At 33.6% G+C, this 16,356-nt stretch overlaps 2 protein-coding genes across 2 annotated transcripts; both read left to right on the forward strand.

Annotated features, from left to right (window-relative positions):
- Positions 1-1,005: 1,005 nt before the first annotated feature.
- On the forward strand, positions 1,006-4,081 carry LOC146902626 (Tetratricopeptide repeat (TPR)-like superfamily protein). Its single transcript, XM_085735763.1, has 2 exons — positions 1,006-2,375; positions 3,727-4,081. The coding sequence occupies exons 1-2, from the start codon at positions 1,137-1,139 to the stop codon at positions 3,898-3,900; spliced, it is 1,413 nt and encodes a 470-aa protein (XP_085591889.1). The 5' UTR covers positions 1,006-1,136; the 3' UTR covers positions 3,901-4,081.
- A 6,507-nt stretch (positions 4,082-10,588) lies between these two features.
- LOC146902627 (uncharacterized) lies at positions 10,589-12,097 on the forward strand. The gene has a single exon (XM_085735765.1). The coding sequence runs from the start codon at positions 10,641-10,643 to the stop codon at positions 11,784-11,786; it is 1,146 nt and encodes a 381-aa protein (XP_085591891.1). The 5' UTR covers positions 10,589-10,640; the 3' UTR covers positions 11,787-12,097.
- Positions 12,098-16,356: the final 4,259 nt, after the last annotated feature.

Raw genomic sequence — 16,356 nt, forward strand, 5'->3', positions numbered from 1 at the left:
CAGCCGTTCCAATTATACCCTTGCGCATGTTAACTAACGTAAGTGTAAATGTATGTGTTAGTTAACATACGTCACGCAAGTTAAGTAACGCAAGTGTAAAACACTACGTGAGTTAACATGCGCAGCCATTAGCACCTGCATTAGCACATGCGTGAGTTAACATGCGCAACCATTAGCACATGCGTGAGTTAACTCACGCACATTCTGTGCATACAACCAGAAGAGGCAGAAAGCTCTATTTTCCCTGATTTTTCAATACTTCTTTCATACATTCATTCAAACATACTTTTTTCATCATTCATTTAATCAAGCATTAAATCATACTTATATTACAAAAAATAACATAATAAAACAACGAAATAAAATAACGCATAATGTTATAAAAGTGCCTAGGATTACAACCAAATCCTTCAAAATGTCAAACAAAAAAAAAAACTACACAAGTCATAAAAGCTACACAAGTCACGCAACGTCACTTAAGGTGCGCATAAAATATAACTTGCGCAAGTTAAGGTGCGCAACGTTACTTACCTTGCGCAGGGGTAAAAATGGAAAGGCTGCAGTTGTGTTGGGTGAATAGTAAAAATGGAAATCCCACTACAAGTTTACATTATTTCTATTGAACTCACTTTTAACTATAATTAATTTTTTTTGTCAAAAAAAAAAAACTAGAATTAAATTTTAAAATTATTTTTTAATACCACAAAACCAAACGCACATTCAGCGATTTTGTTAAAAATCTCTGAAAAACTAATCTGTAAATTATTTAATATCAAAATCAATCTTTTATTCCATTATCAAATCTTACCCAACAACAATTTGATTTGATTGTTACCTTTAGTTGAAAAATCACCGCCACACCCTTATGTAATTGGCTACTATTTTGGTACGTGCAATTATCTCAGTTTGTATAATTAACGAGTCATTTAGCTGTTAATTAGTTTATTTAATATCCTGGTCCATCATTAACACCTTTACTAGATTTCAGAAAGCTTAAAAAAACCCAAGTTTTTCATTTTAACGCGTAGATATTACAAGATCACAGAGATACCAAAAATAACGATCAATCATCAAGAACAGAACATATAACTTTTCCATACAAATTTCTTCATCTTCATCTTCCAGATCTTTCAAAGATGAATTCCAATTATGGCAAACCAAACCCTCAAAAACAATCCTCTGTTTCCCTCAACAACTTCAATTTCGATCTTGATCTTGGAATCGGATCCAATCGATCCAAATCCCTAAAAGATCAGAAAACCCCAAATCCTCCTTCAAATTCCTATTCAACTCCTCCTTCGTATTCATCAGCTCAACCCAAAAAATGGACCCACCAACCCGTTCAAACTCCGGCGGGGTTACCCGGTGCACCACCGTCGATGGTCGGTGATATATTCGGGAAAAGTTGGGGATCAACTCAACCTACGGGTCCTAGCATTGGTATCGTTAATAAAAACCCTAATTTGTTTGGGGATTTGGTTACCTCTGCATTGGGTCAAGGTTCATCTTCTTCCAACAACGTTCCTCTTAAAAATGCAACCCCAGCACCTAACAAACCCTCTTTTTCAATGTCAAATATGGCTAATTCTTTGCCTAAAACTTCAAATACGCCGCAAAGTGGTTCTTCTTTGGGATCATCTTCTGGGAGTGGTTTTAATTTGAATGCTAATAGAAGTCCCAATCTTGGAGGTCCTTCCATTCGAAGCGGTGTTGGTGTTGCTGCATCTGGTAGTGGAATTGGAATTGGAATTAGTTCTAGTAATAAAGATCCTTTTAGTTCATTGGCTGGTTTTGGATCTAAGCCATCTTCTAGTCTTAATTCAGCTGCTAAACCTTCAAAGATTGATTCACAAGATGATGGTTTTGGAGATTTTCAGAATGCTACAAAACCAAGCACTAATGCATTTCCATCAAGTGGTGGCAGTGTTGGAATTGATGTTGATTTTACTGGATCTTCGGCTTTTTCGAATCCAACACCGGTTCAAGCTTCTGGGGGTGATCCAATGGATATGTTTTTCACATCTACCACTCCATCATCTGGAGGTGGTGGTGGTGGAGGTGCGGCGGCATCTTCTGAAATTGACGATTGGGGTACTGAGTTTGGAGGAGGAAACCATGATGTTGGTGGAACAACCACTGAGCTTGATGGGCTTCCACCTCCTCCTGCTGGGATATCAGGTTCTTCTGCTAAAGGCAAAGGGATGGATAATTACAAACAGGGACAATTTGCTGATGCTATTAAATGGCTTTCATGGGCTCTTATTCTTCTAGAGAAAGCTGGGGATGGTGCTGGTACGGTGGAGGTTTTGTCCTGCAGAGCTTCTTGTTATAAAGAAGTTGGAGAGTATAAAAAAGCGGTGGCGGATTGTACCAAGGTACACTTTAGTATCTTATTAATGGCTGTTAATAGTTCTTTTGTAGACATAACTCATATGTAATGCATATATTTGTAGCACCGACACATGTTATTACATTCAACTAATTTGTTTTTTGAAATTCAAATTCTTAGCTATGTCAATGTGTCAGTGTTGTGTACCGTGTCTATGATTCGTGTGTATATATATATATATATATATATATATATATATATATATATATATATATATTATAGTATTTCTAATGGACATGGAACTTATATGGTAATGATGCGTTGCTCAATCACTACATACCAGCTGCTTATATGGTAATGTCGTGTTGTTCAATCACTACATACCAGCTGTGTTATTAAGGTTGAATTGTTGGATAAATTAAAGGATGGTTTTGCATTTTTTTTTTGGAGAGGGTGGGGGTGGGGGAATGCTTGCAGAAATATATTATGCAAAGGATTTGCATTTTCTGTATGTTCGAGACTACAAAGAGAGAAGATAGAAAGAAAAAAAAATCAAAAGGCTATCATAGGCTATTTTATGCTTTGAATTATCATTTTAAGCTTAAGTAAGTGTTTTACGTGTAACCTATTTTTATAACTAAAGATGAAATGTGGTTAAATTGTTTTATATAAGTTTTAAGTTGTTTTGATAGGCTATCATAGATAGCTTATTGAAATAAGCTTAGAATTTTTTATGAAATGACATTAGTTGTTTCTATTAGCTCTCTAAAACACTCACACAGGTGCTTTTGCCATAAGCTAAATCCAAATAAGTTTTAAATAAACTCTTCCAAACGCGCCCATAATGGCTTAAGGAAGCTGTTTCTAATTAGTGTAGTGCCATGTTTCTAGGAACTGGTGCGCTTCAATTTATGGAATGAAACAGCATCATGTGATCGATGATTCTTGAATCTCAAAATTAGTTTCTAACAACTATGCATGCTATCTCTGTGAAAAATACTTTCCAAACAGCTATAATATGTGTATCAGACTATCAGATACATATGGTATCCAATTTGGCGAAACAACTATTCTTGAAAAATATAGTAGACAATATATCTAGGATTTAAATTCACTATTGTCATAGCTTCATGTATCAGTAAATGTTGTTGGCTGTAGATTTCGTCATTAGATCATTACCTTGTCTTACATCTATCTTGATTGACACCCTGGGCCCTGAGTATAACATGTGTAATCAATTTAGTAATTGAAGCTTGAAAGATTAAGATGAATGGCTAGTCCATGAGTTCCATATTTAGGCTTCCTTTCTCACGAACGCAACCACACTGATTTCTTGATCAGTAATTCACCATGTAATTTTGAAGAAGAATGTAAACCATCTGCATTTTGTTGTCCAGGTTATTGGAAACGATGGAAAAAATGTATCTGTCCTGGTCCAGCGTGCACTCTTGTATGAGAGTATGGAAAAGTACAAACTTGGTGCTGAAGACCTGAGAACTGTGCTGAAGATTGATCCTACTAATAGAGTTGCTAGAAGTACTGTTCACAGGTTGGCTAAGATGGCTGAATAGGAAAAAAAATCCTATCATTTTTTCTTTTCATTACTACGATATATACCGGGTGATATAATATGTATGGACCGCCTGTGATTGCTGTCACCCTTCATATGATTTTCGATGTATGGCTTTTTCTTATTCTGCCTTATGTCTTGAAATTAATATTCTTGCTTCCTTTACCCAGATTTGAACTCAATATTGTTTGCCATATTCTTTTCCTGACTATATACTGTGATTCATTTAGATTGTTTACATATTAAGAAACATATTTGTCATTGCTGAAGGATAGCTCTGATCATCACAATGCCTGGACCACAACTGACCACAATTTTTAATCGTTTGATCAAGCAAGTTCTTATATGCTACCATGCATCATCCTTACCATATTACTATCCATTTCTTTCTACCCACCTAACCATTTGGGTCGGCTTAGAATGATTTTGTTAGAAGAGGGTTGCGTAAATTTAAATGGTGCTTTAAGTGGTGATAATTTGAAACTTCTTAACACTCCATCTAGGCTTTCGATCATTTTATCAAGTTTTCTGAGTAGACATCTGTCATTCTGATTTGTTCTCTAGGGATCACTGTTCTTTCTAATCTCACTATAGCAGATGTATTGACGCTCACCATTAATCATATACCTTAGAATTTTGTTTAGAAGGTTTGTTGTATATGTGTTTGTTCTCGCGGTGGCATTGAGTTTAGACATGTGGTGTAACTTTGTAATATCACAGTTCTAGCGATATTGGGACGTGAGTAAGATAGAAAATGCATAAACAAAATTTTAGGGTTCTAAACTTAGTATCATCTACTTGTTTTACCTTTTTTTTTAGAGGAAAATCCACTTGTTTTACTTAGGTTCTCAATATATCCAAGAGGAAAATGAGAGAAAAAGTGAATGAGATAGAAAATGCAAATGAAGAAAAATAAAATCTATTTACCTTGTCACCAATACATAGTTTTCTCTTATTGCTCATTTTATTTAATAAAGACACAAGGAAAAAAAATCAGAGAAAGTCACTCCTTCCTAACTTAAAAATGTTTGCATTATATTTACCTCTCCTTTGTGTTAAAATATACATTGTTCTTCCTCAACTATGTATTATACTTAGACCATTTTTATATAATTAATAATGTTTTTTTTAGCAAAATAATTAATAATGTTTTATACATATTGTTTCATCTATTTTTTTTATTAATGGGTGGATTTAATGTTTGAAAAAGACAACAATGGAGGAGCATAGGATGCATAAGAAAAAGAAGATGAAAGAAGACGTTAATATGGTGAAAGCTTTAAAAGAAACACTTCTTTCGATGTAATCCCCACATTTTGCCTAGGTAGATAGCGTCTTGATTTTTGATCCACATTTTGCGGGGAAAGTAAAGAGGTTTTTTTTTTTTTTTTCCTGCAGTGTTTGGGGTTCAAACCCAGACCTTGCATATATTATGAATCGTTCTTACCAACGGAGCTAAGCTCACAAGGACAAGGTAAAAAGGTTTGATTACTGAAATTCCATTTTAACTTCTTAAAAAAATAGTGGATCAAAATTTGTTGATATCATAAAAATCAATGAAAATGTAGTTCATAAATAATTCTTAGGGGAGAGAATTGTAATGCAAACATCTCTTAAGAAAGGAGAGTAAAATTTGTTTGGCTTAACTGCACTTTTGGTCATCGCATTTTGATCAGTTTACGAAAATGGTCATGCCTCTTTCAAATCGAACAGAACCGTCCTTAAACTATATGTTTTTTTTGCAGTTTTAGTCCTACCTTCTATTTTCAACTCCAGAAACGCAGAGAAATACTCCATCCGTTTCAAAATGAGTGTCGCTTTAGCCAAAAAAAATTGTTTCAAAATGAATGTCACTTTCGGTTTTCAATGCAATAATAACATTTTCTTTTCAATTGTACCCTTCAATTAATACTATGTTACACTACTTCCAAATTATTATTTTTTCTTTAATGAAAAACAAACCAATAGTTGATTAGGATAATTTGGTAAAATTGCTATGACATTTGACTACTTTATTCCATTCCTTAATCTGTGTGCAATTGGCTAAAGCGACACTCATTTTGAAACAGATAGAGTATTAGTTTTAGACCTACCCCTATGCTCAACCATGAAATAAACAAGGAATAAAACATATGTGGGTACAAGGAATCCACTTTATTCAGCACACTAACCAAAAAACCTTAATTTCTAAGATATGTTTCAAACATGTGATGAGTTTTTGGGTCGAGGAGCTTGGTTGGGATCCTTCGCTGCTCTTAGCTGAGCCGACACTTTTTGGGTACAGTATAGAGAAAGAGGGTGCTAGCTTATGTACACCATTTTATCTGACTGATGAGAATTTCCAGCGAAGGTACGTGAAACGCTTTGAGGAGAATCATCTAAGCTAGTAAACCTAAATCAAGGAGAATGCTAATATCACTGTTACAACCAGCCATATTATCTTCATGTCATTTTAGTTGCATTCTTCTGACATGTAGGTCGTAGTTCTAATTTTGCAAACAGCCTATCAGGTTTGGTTGGGGGATTCTAGTTTGGTTGTATTTTTTTCATTTCCTCATTTGGGAACTTGGAATCTTTTTCAGTTTAATTCTAGCCTATATCACTAGTTTATATTTTGTAAATAATTGTTCCAAGAGAACCATTGGTTTTTAAGTAACCAAATGTTAAATATGATTGTTTTATTCGACATGGATTGTCTTTTATTTGAATAACATGCATGGCTACATATCCTTCGGAATTATGAGATTAGTAAAATGTTGAATTTATAACATATATACCGGTGGCATTAGAGAGCAAGAAGGTAAACATATCAAAAATAATTTCCCTTGCGACTGCAAGTCGAGTAAGCCAAAGTAGAATTCATATAATATCGGAAATGCTTGTTTGGCCTAGGGAAACCGGAGTGGTTCAATAGTTATGCTTCTGATTGTTCGTATACAGATTTTGTTGTAAAAAAAAGCTTTTATACACTCTTTAGAGTGTCATTTACCTTATCTTTTATCTTGCCAAGTTACTGTGGCTGCTGTTATGAATTTGAAGGAAGGTTATTTTTCTTACCTGGCAAACTGGTTTTTGATTGTTTTGTGTGGAAGAACGGCATACTAATGCATATCATGTTTTTTCACTGAATAATTTCTATCAATTTCTCAAAATTATATCGATTGAACACACGCACACACACTCACATATTTGGCCATATAGCTTTCTGCTTGGTAATGAATGTCTGGCTATGAAATCCCAACAAGTAAACTCAGTGTCTCAAAAATGAGAATATTATTATGGATGGATGACTGCATAAGACAAATTAGGTTTAAAATCATAATTGTAATTGTCATAGATGAAGTCAAGGTAGTTCTCATTGTAGAAAAACGGTCTGTTTGGATTGGTTTATTTGAGCTTATCTATTGGCACAAGCACGTGTGAGAGTGCTTATGAAAATAACTTATGACTTGTCCGTAAGTTGTTTTCAGCTTATTTCTATAAGCTTTCTTGAATATCTTATGAAAATAGTTTGACTTTATTTTATTTTTTTGTCATAGAAATAACTTAACATAACCACTTATATAATATGTTTTTATGCTATAAACACTTAATTAAGTTGTTTATCCAAAAAAGATAAGATGGTAGAGTGTTGTTTTAGGTGATTTGGTTATGTGGGGAGAAAACATGTGGAAGCGATTAACAAAATATAGGATTGTCTATTAAATAGACGCAGAGAGATACCAAATAAAACAACCATTTAGAGTTAAGAGGTAAAGAGTCTACCCTTACACTTAATATGTGACAGGACATTATGATGATGTTTGATTCATGTAGCCGACTCTTGAGAAAAGCTTTATGTTGTGTCTGTTTGGTATGAATTAAGGTTTATAGCAGTAAGTGAGCAGATATGTCAAAATACCTTAAGGCCTTTGCTAACAAATAATACCGAATGAAGTTGCACAGTATGAATTGTTTGTTGTAATTAGGGATTATTCGAGACTCGAGACCTTATCTCTGATATTATAAACCCATGTTAATCGTGTTATTTGATTATCTAACTGTCATTTTTCCACTCTTAACTGTTATATTCAATTTTGCTTGAAGAATTTGTTTGCTTTCTGAAAAGAAAAATGCATCTGAGGTCTGGACTGAATCTGCCTGGTTGTGAGACTTGCAGCTCACTAGTTTCAGCATACTTGCAGGACAGAACCTGTACCCCATGACTGGTAAGATTGTAGCTCAGTGGTTTTGTTTTCCATTGTTTCAAGACGGGAGTTGCAACAACAAGAGGGATAGGAGTCCAAAAGACGACTTCCGTTCTGTAGTTTTTCTAAGGCTTCTTGTATTAGCATTGGAGCTCGTCACCGAGTTTGAACAGAGCTGCCTCTCACAAGTTTTTGGCAAAATATAGTCTTAGGTCTGTTTACTTCCATTTTCTCAAGTTCCCGTCCCAATAACAGCATAGTAAAAGGTATAGTTTTTATTTTTCTCAACCTGCAAGCATACATATATGTTATGGACGGATTTTAAATAGTTTTATGGAACTATGTATTTTTTTAGTTATTAATTTTATAATTTATCACGCAAAGTCACTCACGTTCGCTCGTTATCTCTCTAAAATCTTACACTTTCTCTAAATGGAGAGGATCCTAACTCCTTTTTATTTTAGGGTTCTAAAGAATTATTTGAGACAATTTGTTCTTTTAGCATAATCTATTATGCATTGCGGGGTCTTAAGAATTACATGAATATCTCTTTCATTATTGTCTAAAACTTAACTCATTGTTTGGACAAACCTATGTTGAAAATTTATGTGTCTTTAGAAGCATATTCCCAACTGATACGTAGCTAGAAATTAGAGATGTTTGTTTCGCAATTGAAAGAATTTTTAAACTAGTTCACTAACTATATAATAAATGAACTTTTTGTTAATGTTTTACCAGGATGACAGAAAATCGAGTGAATTTTTTTTTCTTTCTTTTATATATATAAATATCCTATTTTTCCTTCGAAAGAAATTCTCGTTGATTGATTTTTTTTTTCCTTCCAAAAAACTGATAATGCATTGTTATTGTCTTGAGACCTAATCCAATATTTTCTTTGTATTAGACCGAGTTAAAAGTCAGACTCAAGTGTGAAAAATTAATCTTGAGACCAATCCGATATTGTCTTTGTATTATCTGTCTTTAATAAACTCGTATCTCATCGGGTAGACCGAGTTAGAGATCAAACCCAAATCTAAAAATTAGTCTTTAATTTGGTTTGGTAAAAAATAACGGATAGTTGACAGTTTAATTTATAGCATATGAACTTATAAAGGATAAATTCATTGACTGAATTTGTAATATTTAGTAAAATTAACGGTTAGACTAACTTATAAATATGAAATGACATAAAAAAAATATTTTATTGAATAATTTTTTCAATTAAGAGGTGAAATTGAGAGAAAAATAATTATTTAATAATATGAGCTTATTATAAGTTATAAGCTCGTGAGTAAATGACTGTTATCAAATAAGTATTTTTTAAATAATATGAGCTTATTACTTCAAAAAAAAAAGAGCTTATAATATACCCCCTCCGTCCCAGATTAACCGAGTCATTTGCTCATTTACACAAAAATATATAAATGAAGGAGAGAGAAAAATGGTTTTAAATGATCTTGTTAAGTATTTGTGCATTCTCCAGTGTCATAAATGCAAAGAGAAATATATTGAATTGGGAGTGATGAAAGTAGTATTAATTAGAGCTATAAAGATAAACCAGCATGAATAATGTAGGACACATTTTTTTGTTTTTTTTTTTGGGAAAAGGACACATTTTTTTGTTGCAAATGACTCAGTTATTATGAGCTATAAGAGCATCCACAATGGAGACTCTCATCTTTAAGGTCTTAAATGGGTTCCACATTGACACATCACTTTTTAATAATTTTTTAATAATAGTACATAATAGGTACTCAACCACTCTAATGGAGACCCTCTAACAAAATGTCTAATTGGGTCCCACCAATATTATTTATTTAATACACTATCTATTTTATACTAATAAAAAAAAACATGAAAATTATTATTTTAATAAAAAGGTGATGTGTGCCCATTTAAGAATGAGGTCTTAATTTAGACCTTACATCTTTTAAGACCCTTAATTTTTTTCCCACGATGGGAGTACCTATTAAGTAACATGTTTTAAATGTTTAAGACTCTTCCATTGTGGATGCTCTAAGTCATAAACTCAAAAATGTGTTTGGCGAAACAAACAACACACACGCCTAACCCCATCATTTATATGTCGAAATCACTGCTACTCGCCCTTGAAATAAGTACAATACAATGTCATGTCCATCATGCTATGCCTTGGAAGAAGCTTGTTAATACTCCCTCCGTCCCGTAATAGATGACCCATTTGAAAATGTACAATTTTGACATAACTTATTTTGACCGTATTTTTCTACTAATATACAAAGATAAATAATATCATATAAGATGTCGTTAGATTCGTCTCGACAAGTATTTTCAAAATATCAAATTTTCATAATTTTTTCTAATATATTATTCAAGATATTTAAGCTCAAAGTTATGCATTGAAATGCGTAATAAGGTCAACTGTGTCAAGTATTGTGGGACGGAGAGGGTAACGAGCAACTTGAGACACGAGTGATCTAAGAACAGAAATTAATATAGATTTCATTTGATTTGATTTTGTAGAGTTTTGTGCATCAAAGGTATTTGCCGTGATAATTTCGTTGAATCTTCCTTAATGTTTCACTGTCATCGTCTCAGAACTCTTCTCTACCTTAACGATCTTCCCCAAACCCCAAAATGCTGTTACCTTCTTCTTCTCCGACCCCATTCTTTCAGTTCCAACTTCTCCACCACCACCACCATTTCTTCAGATTCAGATAAACAATCTTTCACAGTTTCATACCTCATTAACAATTGTGGGTTATCTCCACAAGATGCTCTCAAAGCTTCTAAACGATTTCATTTCACCACCCCCCACAAACCCGATTCTTTTATCTCCTTTTTCAAAACCCACGGTTTTTCCAACGATCAGATACAAACCATCATTCGCAGGATTCCACCCATCATCGTTTCAAATCCCATCGAAACCATTTTGCCAAAGTTTCAATTTTTAGCTTCCAAAGGTGCTTCTCCTCAAGACGTAGTTGTCACTGTCACTAAAAGCCCTCGTTTCCTTTGTTCAAGCCTTGACAAACAAATAATCCCTGCTTTTGATTTGGTAAGAAGTTTCTGTCCTTCCGATCAAAGAGCTATTACTATAATAAATTCTTATCCAACTTCAATTGCTAGATCTCGCATGAAACCAAATGTTCAATTTTTGCTTGATTTTGGAGTCAATCCCTCAAGTATTTACTATTTGCTTAGTAGTAGACCTTCTATATTCTGTATATCTGATTCTGATTTTAGGAAGGCTGTGGAGGAGATAAAGGGATTAGGGTTTCACCCTTCCAATGGATATTTTTGTGTGGCATTACGGGCTAAAATGGCTATCTCCAAATCCCATTGGGATGCAAAAGTTGATGCCTTCAAGAGTTGGGGTTGTTCTGAAGATGATATTTTGACTGCATTTAAAAGAAAGCCTAGCTTCATGCTACGGTCTAGGGACAAACTCAATGCCGTGATGCGTTTTTGGATCAAACAGCATGGTTGGGATCCTTTCGTGCTCTTGAAAGCTCCAGATATTTTCGGATTTAGTATAGAGAAAAGGCTTATTCCAAGGGCTTCTGTTGTCCAGTATCTTCTTTCCAAAGGTTTGATGAAGAAGAGTGCTAGCTTATATACACCATTTTCTTTGACTGATGAGTTGTTCCTGAAAAGGTATGTGAATTATTTTGAGGAGGAAGCATCTACACTGTTAAGGCTATATCAGGGAGGATGCTAGCATATTTTTGGGAAGTTATGAATGCATATATTTTCCATAACTGTATAAACCAACCATATTATGTTTATTCATCTTGTTCTAGTTTAATGTATTGTTTCATTTAATCAGTAGGTTGGAACTTGTTTTGCTTTTGGTCACAGTTTTGACTCATCCCTAATTTTTTTTTAATAATTGATGCAAGAGAATATATTTTTGTGGTTGGAGAATATGATTGTTTTATTCCATATAAATATTTTTTAAGAGGCGGATTGTTATTTATATACTTCAGTTTCTTAAATATACCCTGTAACAGAATTCATCTTTCTGGTTCACTGATTCAGTATCACTGCAGTTCAGTTTTCATTTACATATTTCGGGTCCTATCTATCAGTATCCTTATACTTAATTGATGACAGGACATTATGATCTGGTTCGACTCATGTAGCCGACTCTACTTAGTAGAAAAAGGCTTTATCTGTTGTATCTAAGGTTTTTTATATAGATATGTATGAATTATCACAAATTTATAGCATTGAGATGAACAAATAAGTTGAAATACCTTCAGGTAACACCTTTTAAATGAAGTTGTACTACTCTTCATAAAGAAGTTAAGACTGTTGATTGTTTCTTGGAACTTGACGATCTGTCCAGGTCCTTGCCGCTGATACTATAATTTGTGTTAAGTTGTGCCCTACAACATTTCGGACTATAGAATCCAAACAGTTTAAAACATCCTAAAACATTTCGTATTTCAGAATCCAAACCAGGTGAGAAAGGTGGGAAAAGAAACTCTCGTGTTATTTGCATATATGTGCATGCCATTTTTTCACCTTGAACTGTACAAGTCATTTTTGTTTTAAGATTCTGTTCGCTGTCTGAAATGAAAAACATATCTGAGGCCTTGATATGATTACAATTCTTATTCTTATATTTTTCTACTTCAAGAACAGATAGTGGATGATGCAAGTGGGTATTTTGTGATAACATTTCAAATTTGTTTTTCTTATTCTATTGAAGGAAATCAACATGTGTAAGTAATTATTCTTGTGTGTGGAATGGTTTCAATCTGATTGAGGTAGTGCACCTTTTATTTCTAGTGTTTTTGATTTTCACATGAATCTTTGAATCAGCTTATATTGCCCTATTTTTTTTATTTTATTGATATCACATAATAGAATAAAGTAAGTCTTCGATTCATATTTTTGAGTAATTATCTTGTTTTTATTTTAAGTAAATTCGCACTACCTTTCCTTTAGCAGCTCACTCAAGTTCGGATGACCGTTTGGCACACTGGTGTGGGTTGAATTTGTCATAATATCAAGAGTTAAGTAAGTTTAGTCCCTGTAAATATATCATTTTTTGTTTTTAGTCGTAAATTTTCTTTCAATGGTCCTCCAAATGTTTTCTGTCAGTAGATTTGGTCCCCGTTGTTAAATGTTACACATATTTACAGGGATATTAGAGATGAATATTCTTCTACTTGTGATGTAATTGTCTTTGATTTGCATGGATATGCTAATAAGTGATATGCAATATGCTTTATATAGTTAGACTATTTTTTATCTTTTAAGTGAACTTCTTTATCTTTATAGGTCATGTCCCCAGTTTTTTAACTATTGATATGCACTATGGAACATGCTGGAACAGTTGTACAATTCATAAAGATTATTTGAATAGATAAAAAGTGGATATGAGTTCTGTTCTTGTTTTTGGTAAAAAATAAATTTCACATAACCACCGAAGTTAAGATTATATGCAACTCTTGCGTAAGAAAGAATGTGTTATAGGCTTTGGCAGTTTATTTTTTTAACAGAGTTGCTTTGATTTTAATGTAAGGACTTGACATTGGAGGATTTATGTTATGTTTAATTACTAATTACTACTATGATACTATCTATCATTGGAGGGGGTCATATTTCATTGTGATATTTGATGGAATATTTTTTTAGGAGGTATTTGATGGAGAAGTGATAGGTAGTCGTGGTTTTAATTTGTCACTGATATCTGATATAAAATCCTATTTGAAATATATTACATAAAACATCTATACAGGAATTGTGTAGCTCTGTTAGTCATAAAAGACTAATATACGTTTGAGTAGAAGTGGTATGTAGCTGTCCTAGTGCCCTATGTCAAAGTACCTCTAGTACCAGGAACACGAATCATGTGTCAATGAGAATGCTGCCCAAACCATTTGGGTTTTGTGGTTTGTTATGTAGACATGCTGATGTTCTCAAAAGTCAAAACACCTGGAGGCTAGAGTCCGTTTGGTGGCCAAGATTAGGATATTATCATATCCTCTTCAAATCTATTGTTTGATACACCGATAGGATATGATAAACTAACCATATCACTAATTCTATCTTATTTGTCTTGCGTTGCTCTTCCTCTCTAGTCGTCTCGCGTTTGCAACCATCGCGTCTCTCCGTCTAATACAATGCATTTTTCTTTCTTTTTTCTCCTCATTTTCCCTCTTTGTAATGGTTCTAGTTTAAGAGAAATCGATACTAGGTTTTACTCGTAATGATTCGCCTCTTTGCCCGGATTCCTAGTAATGCGTAGAATTGATTTCAGAGCAATTGGTTCTCAGTGAAATTGATTCTATTTGTATCTTGTGTTTGCAGATGGGTCTTGTCTTCCTCAACTATGCATATTTCCCTGTTTACTACCAGTTCTCATTTACAGTTGTTGATTTTTTTTTTTTTAATGCTGTGTTGAAGTAAATCATTCTGCACACTGTATTATATATCTTTGACTATGAGTAGTTTTCATATACTACGGGTTTTCATTCACAATTGTTGAATTTTTAAATTTTTTTATGGCGTCTTGAAGTAAACTCGTTCTGCACGGTGTGTATTGTACATCTTTGACTATGAGCGGTTTTCATTTGTTCTGCAACTTGATTTACATTTTGAATTTATGTGTGAATTTGATTGTTCAAATTGAAGTGAATTCTCCTTAATAGTTGGTAGTGAATTCTCCTTAATAGTGTATGAAATTGGTATAGTATTATAATAAATAGATAGATAGATAGATATCCTTCAGATAGATAGCAGCAGAGTTATTGCACCGAGTGGTAATAATTGGCAATTTGGAAGTTGAGAAACCAGATTATTTTCCACCAAAACTAGTTCGACCAGTTGATTAAGAATGTGAAGATTATGGTCTGGTGTTGGCTAAAAGCGAAAATTGAAGGTTTTAATTATGTGTTGAATGAACCAATGGAGTTTTAATCCTTTTGGTATGTCTGTCTGTGAGCTAAAAGATGGAAAAGCTAGCACTCACCTTCTCTCTCACCTCCTTTTTTGACGCAAACCAAAACAAGGAGTTTCATGAGAAAAAAAAACATGCTCCAAATACACTGAGGATAGAGTTAAAACATGGAGACTGGGGTATAGCAGAAGGTTTTAGACTTCCTCAACGTAGTTAATACATGTTTGAATTTTGACTGAGAGAAATATCTATATTTTAGTGTTCTTTGGATGAAATTACTTACAAGAGATTACACCAATGGAAAAACAAAAGAAGTTAAAAATGTCGCAAATAACATAAACGGTAAATCTCTTTCTTTGCGAGAGTATGGACACTGTCATTTACCCTTTTGTATAATAAAAACAACTTAAAAGTTACCTTTCGATGATAAAAGGTCCTAGAAAATTGCTGTTCACACATTAGAGAAGGCTGGGACACACATGTAAAATACGTTTTTGCCCCCTCGGCAGTTAACTGCCGAGGAATTAAAAATCCGGCTGCAGTTAACTGCCGAGGAATTCCTCGGTAGTTAACTGCCGAAGTTTTCTGAACATAAACAGATCAAAACAGAAGCAGTTCCAGTTTCAATATTTTGCTTCAAACACTAACAAATTCTCTCCAAAATCACATTTTCACGAATTGCAAGCAAATCATCACCACATTATCACAAGTAAGTACCCTTAATCATTGCAATGTTAATGTTAGTTTGTTAGGTTTATTTTTTAAAAAAATTAGAGTAGTTTGCATGTGGTTAGGTTAATGATGAGTTGATGATTAAAATAGACAATTTGATGATTGCATGTGTAGTTTTTGAATTGATAAATGAATGTAGATGTTGCCTATGCTGTTTAAATGGTAATGTGGCTTTGAATGGTGGCAAATAAGCACAATTTGAATATGTTTTATACTTTGCACACAAAGTGTTTGATCAAATGCCTCAATGAAAATTATTTTGATTATTTAGTTAGTTTAGGTTATGGAAATGATAGAAGTGATGTTAATTATAGTTTGATTAAGTGTATATTGATTTTTTAGTGTATTTAGGTTATGATGTGAATGATTAAGTGTATAGAAATGATTAAGTTATGATGGAAATGATGGACATAATGATGATTGTATGAATGATTTTATTTTATTGTAAGTGTTTAATGTGTTTGATTATGTTATGGAACTTGATGTTAATTTATTAAAAATTTGTGTAGATATGGCCGATCAGGAGCCCATTGATCCATCTAAGATGATAGGTGGTAGGCGTGCTCAGACACAAAGCTACCGGAAGGAGAAGGAGAGGAGAAACGCACATATCCCAAAGAGGGGAAGAGGTCGGAGGGGGGGGGGG

This window comes from Medicago sativa, chromosome 8 (genome assembly GCF_051527215.1).
Source record: "Medicago sativa cultivar Bolivia chromosome 8, Bolivia_mono, whole genome shotgun sequence".
In the NCBI taxonomy this organism is placed as follows: domain Eukaryota; kingdom Viridiplantae; phylum Streptophyta; class Magnoliopsida; order Fabales; family Fabaceae; genus Medicago; species Medicago sativa.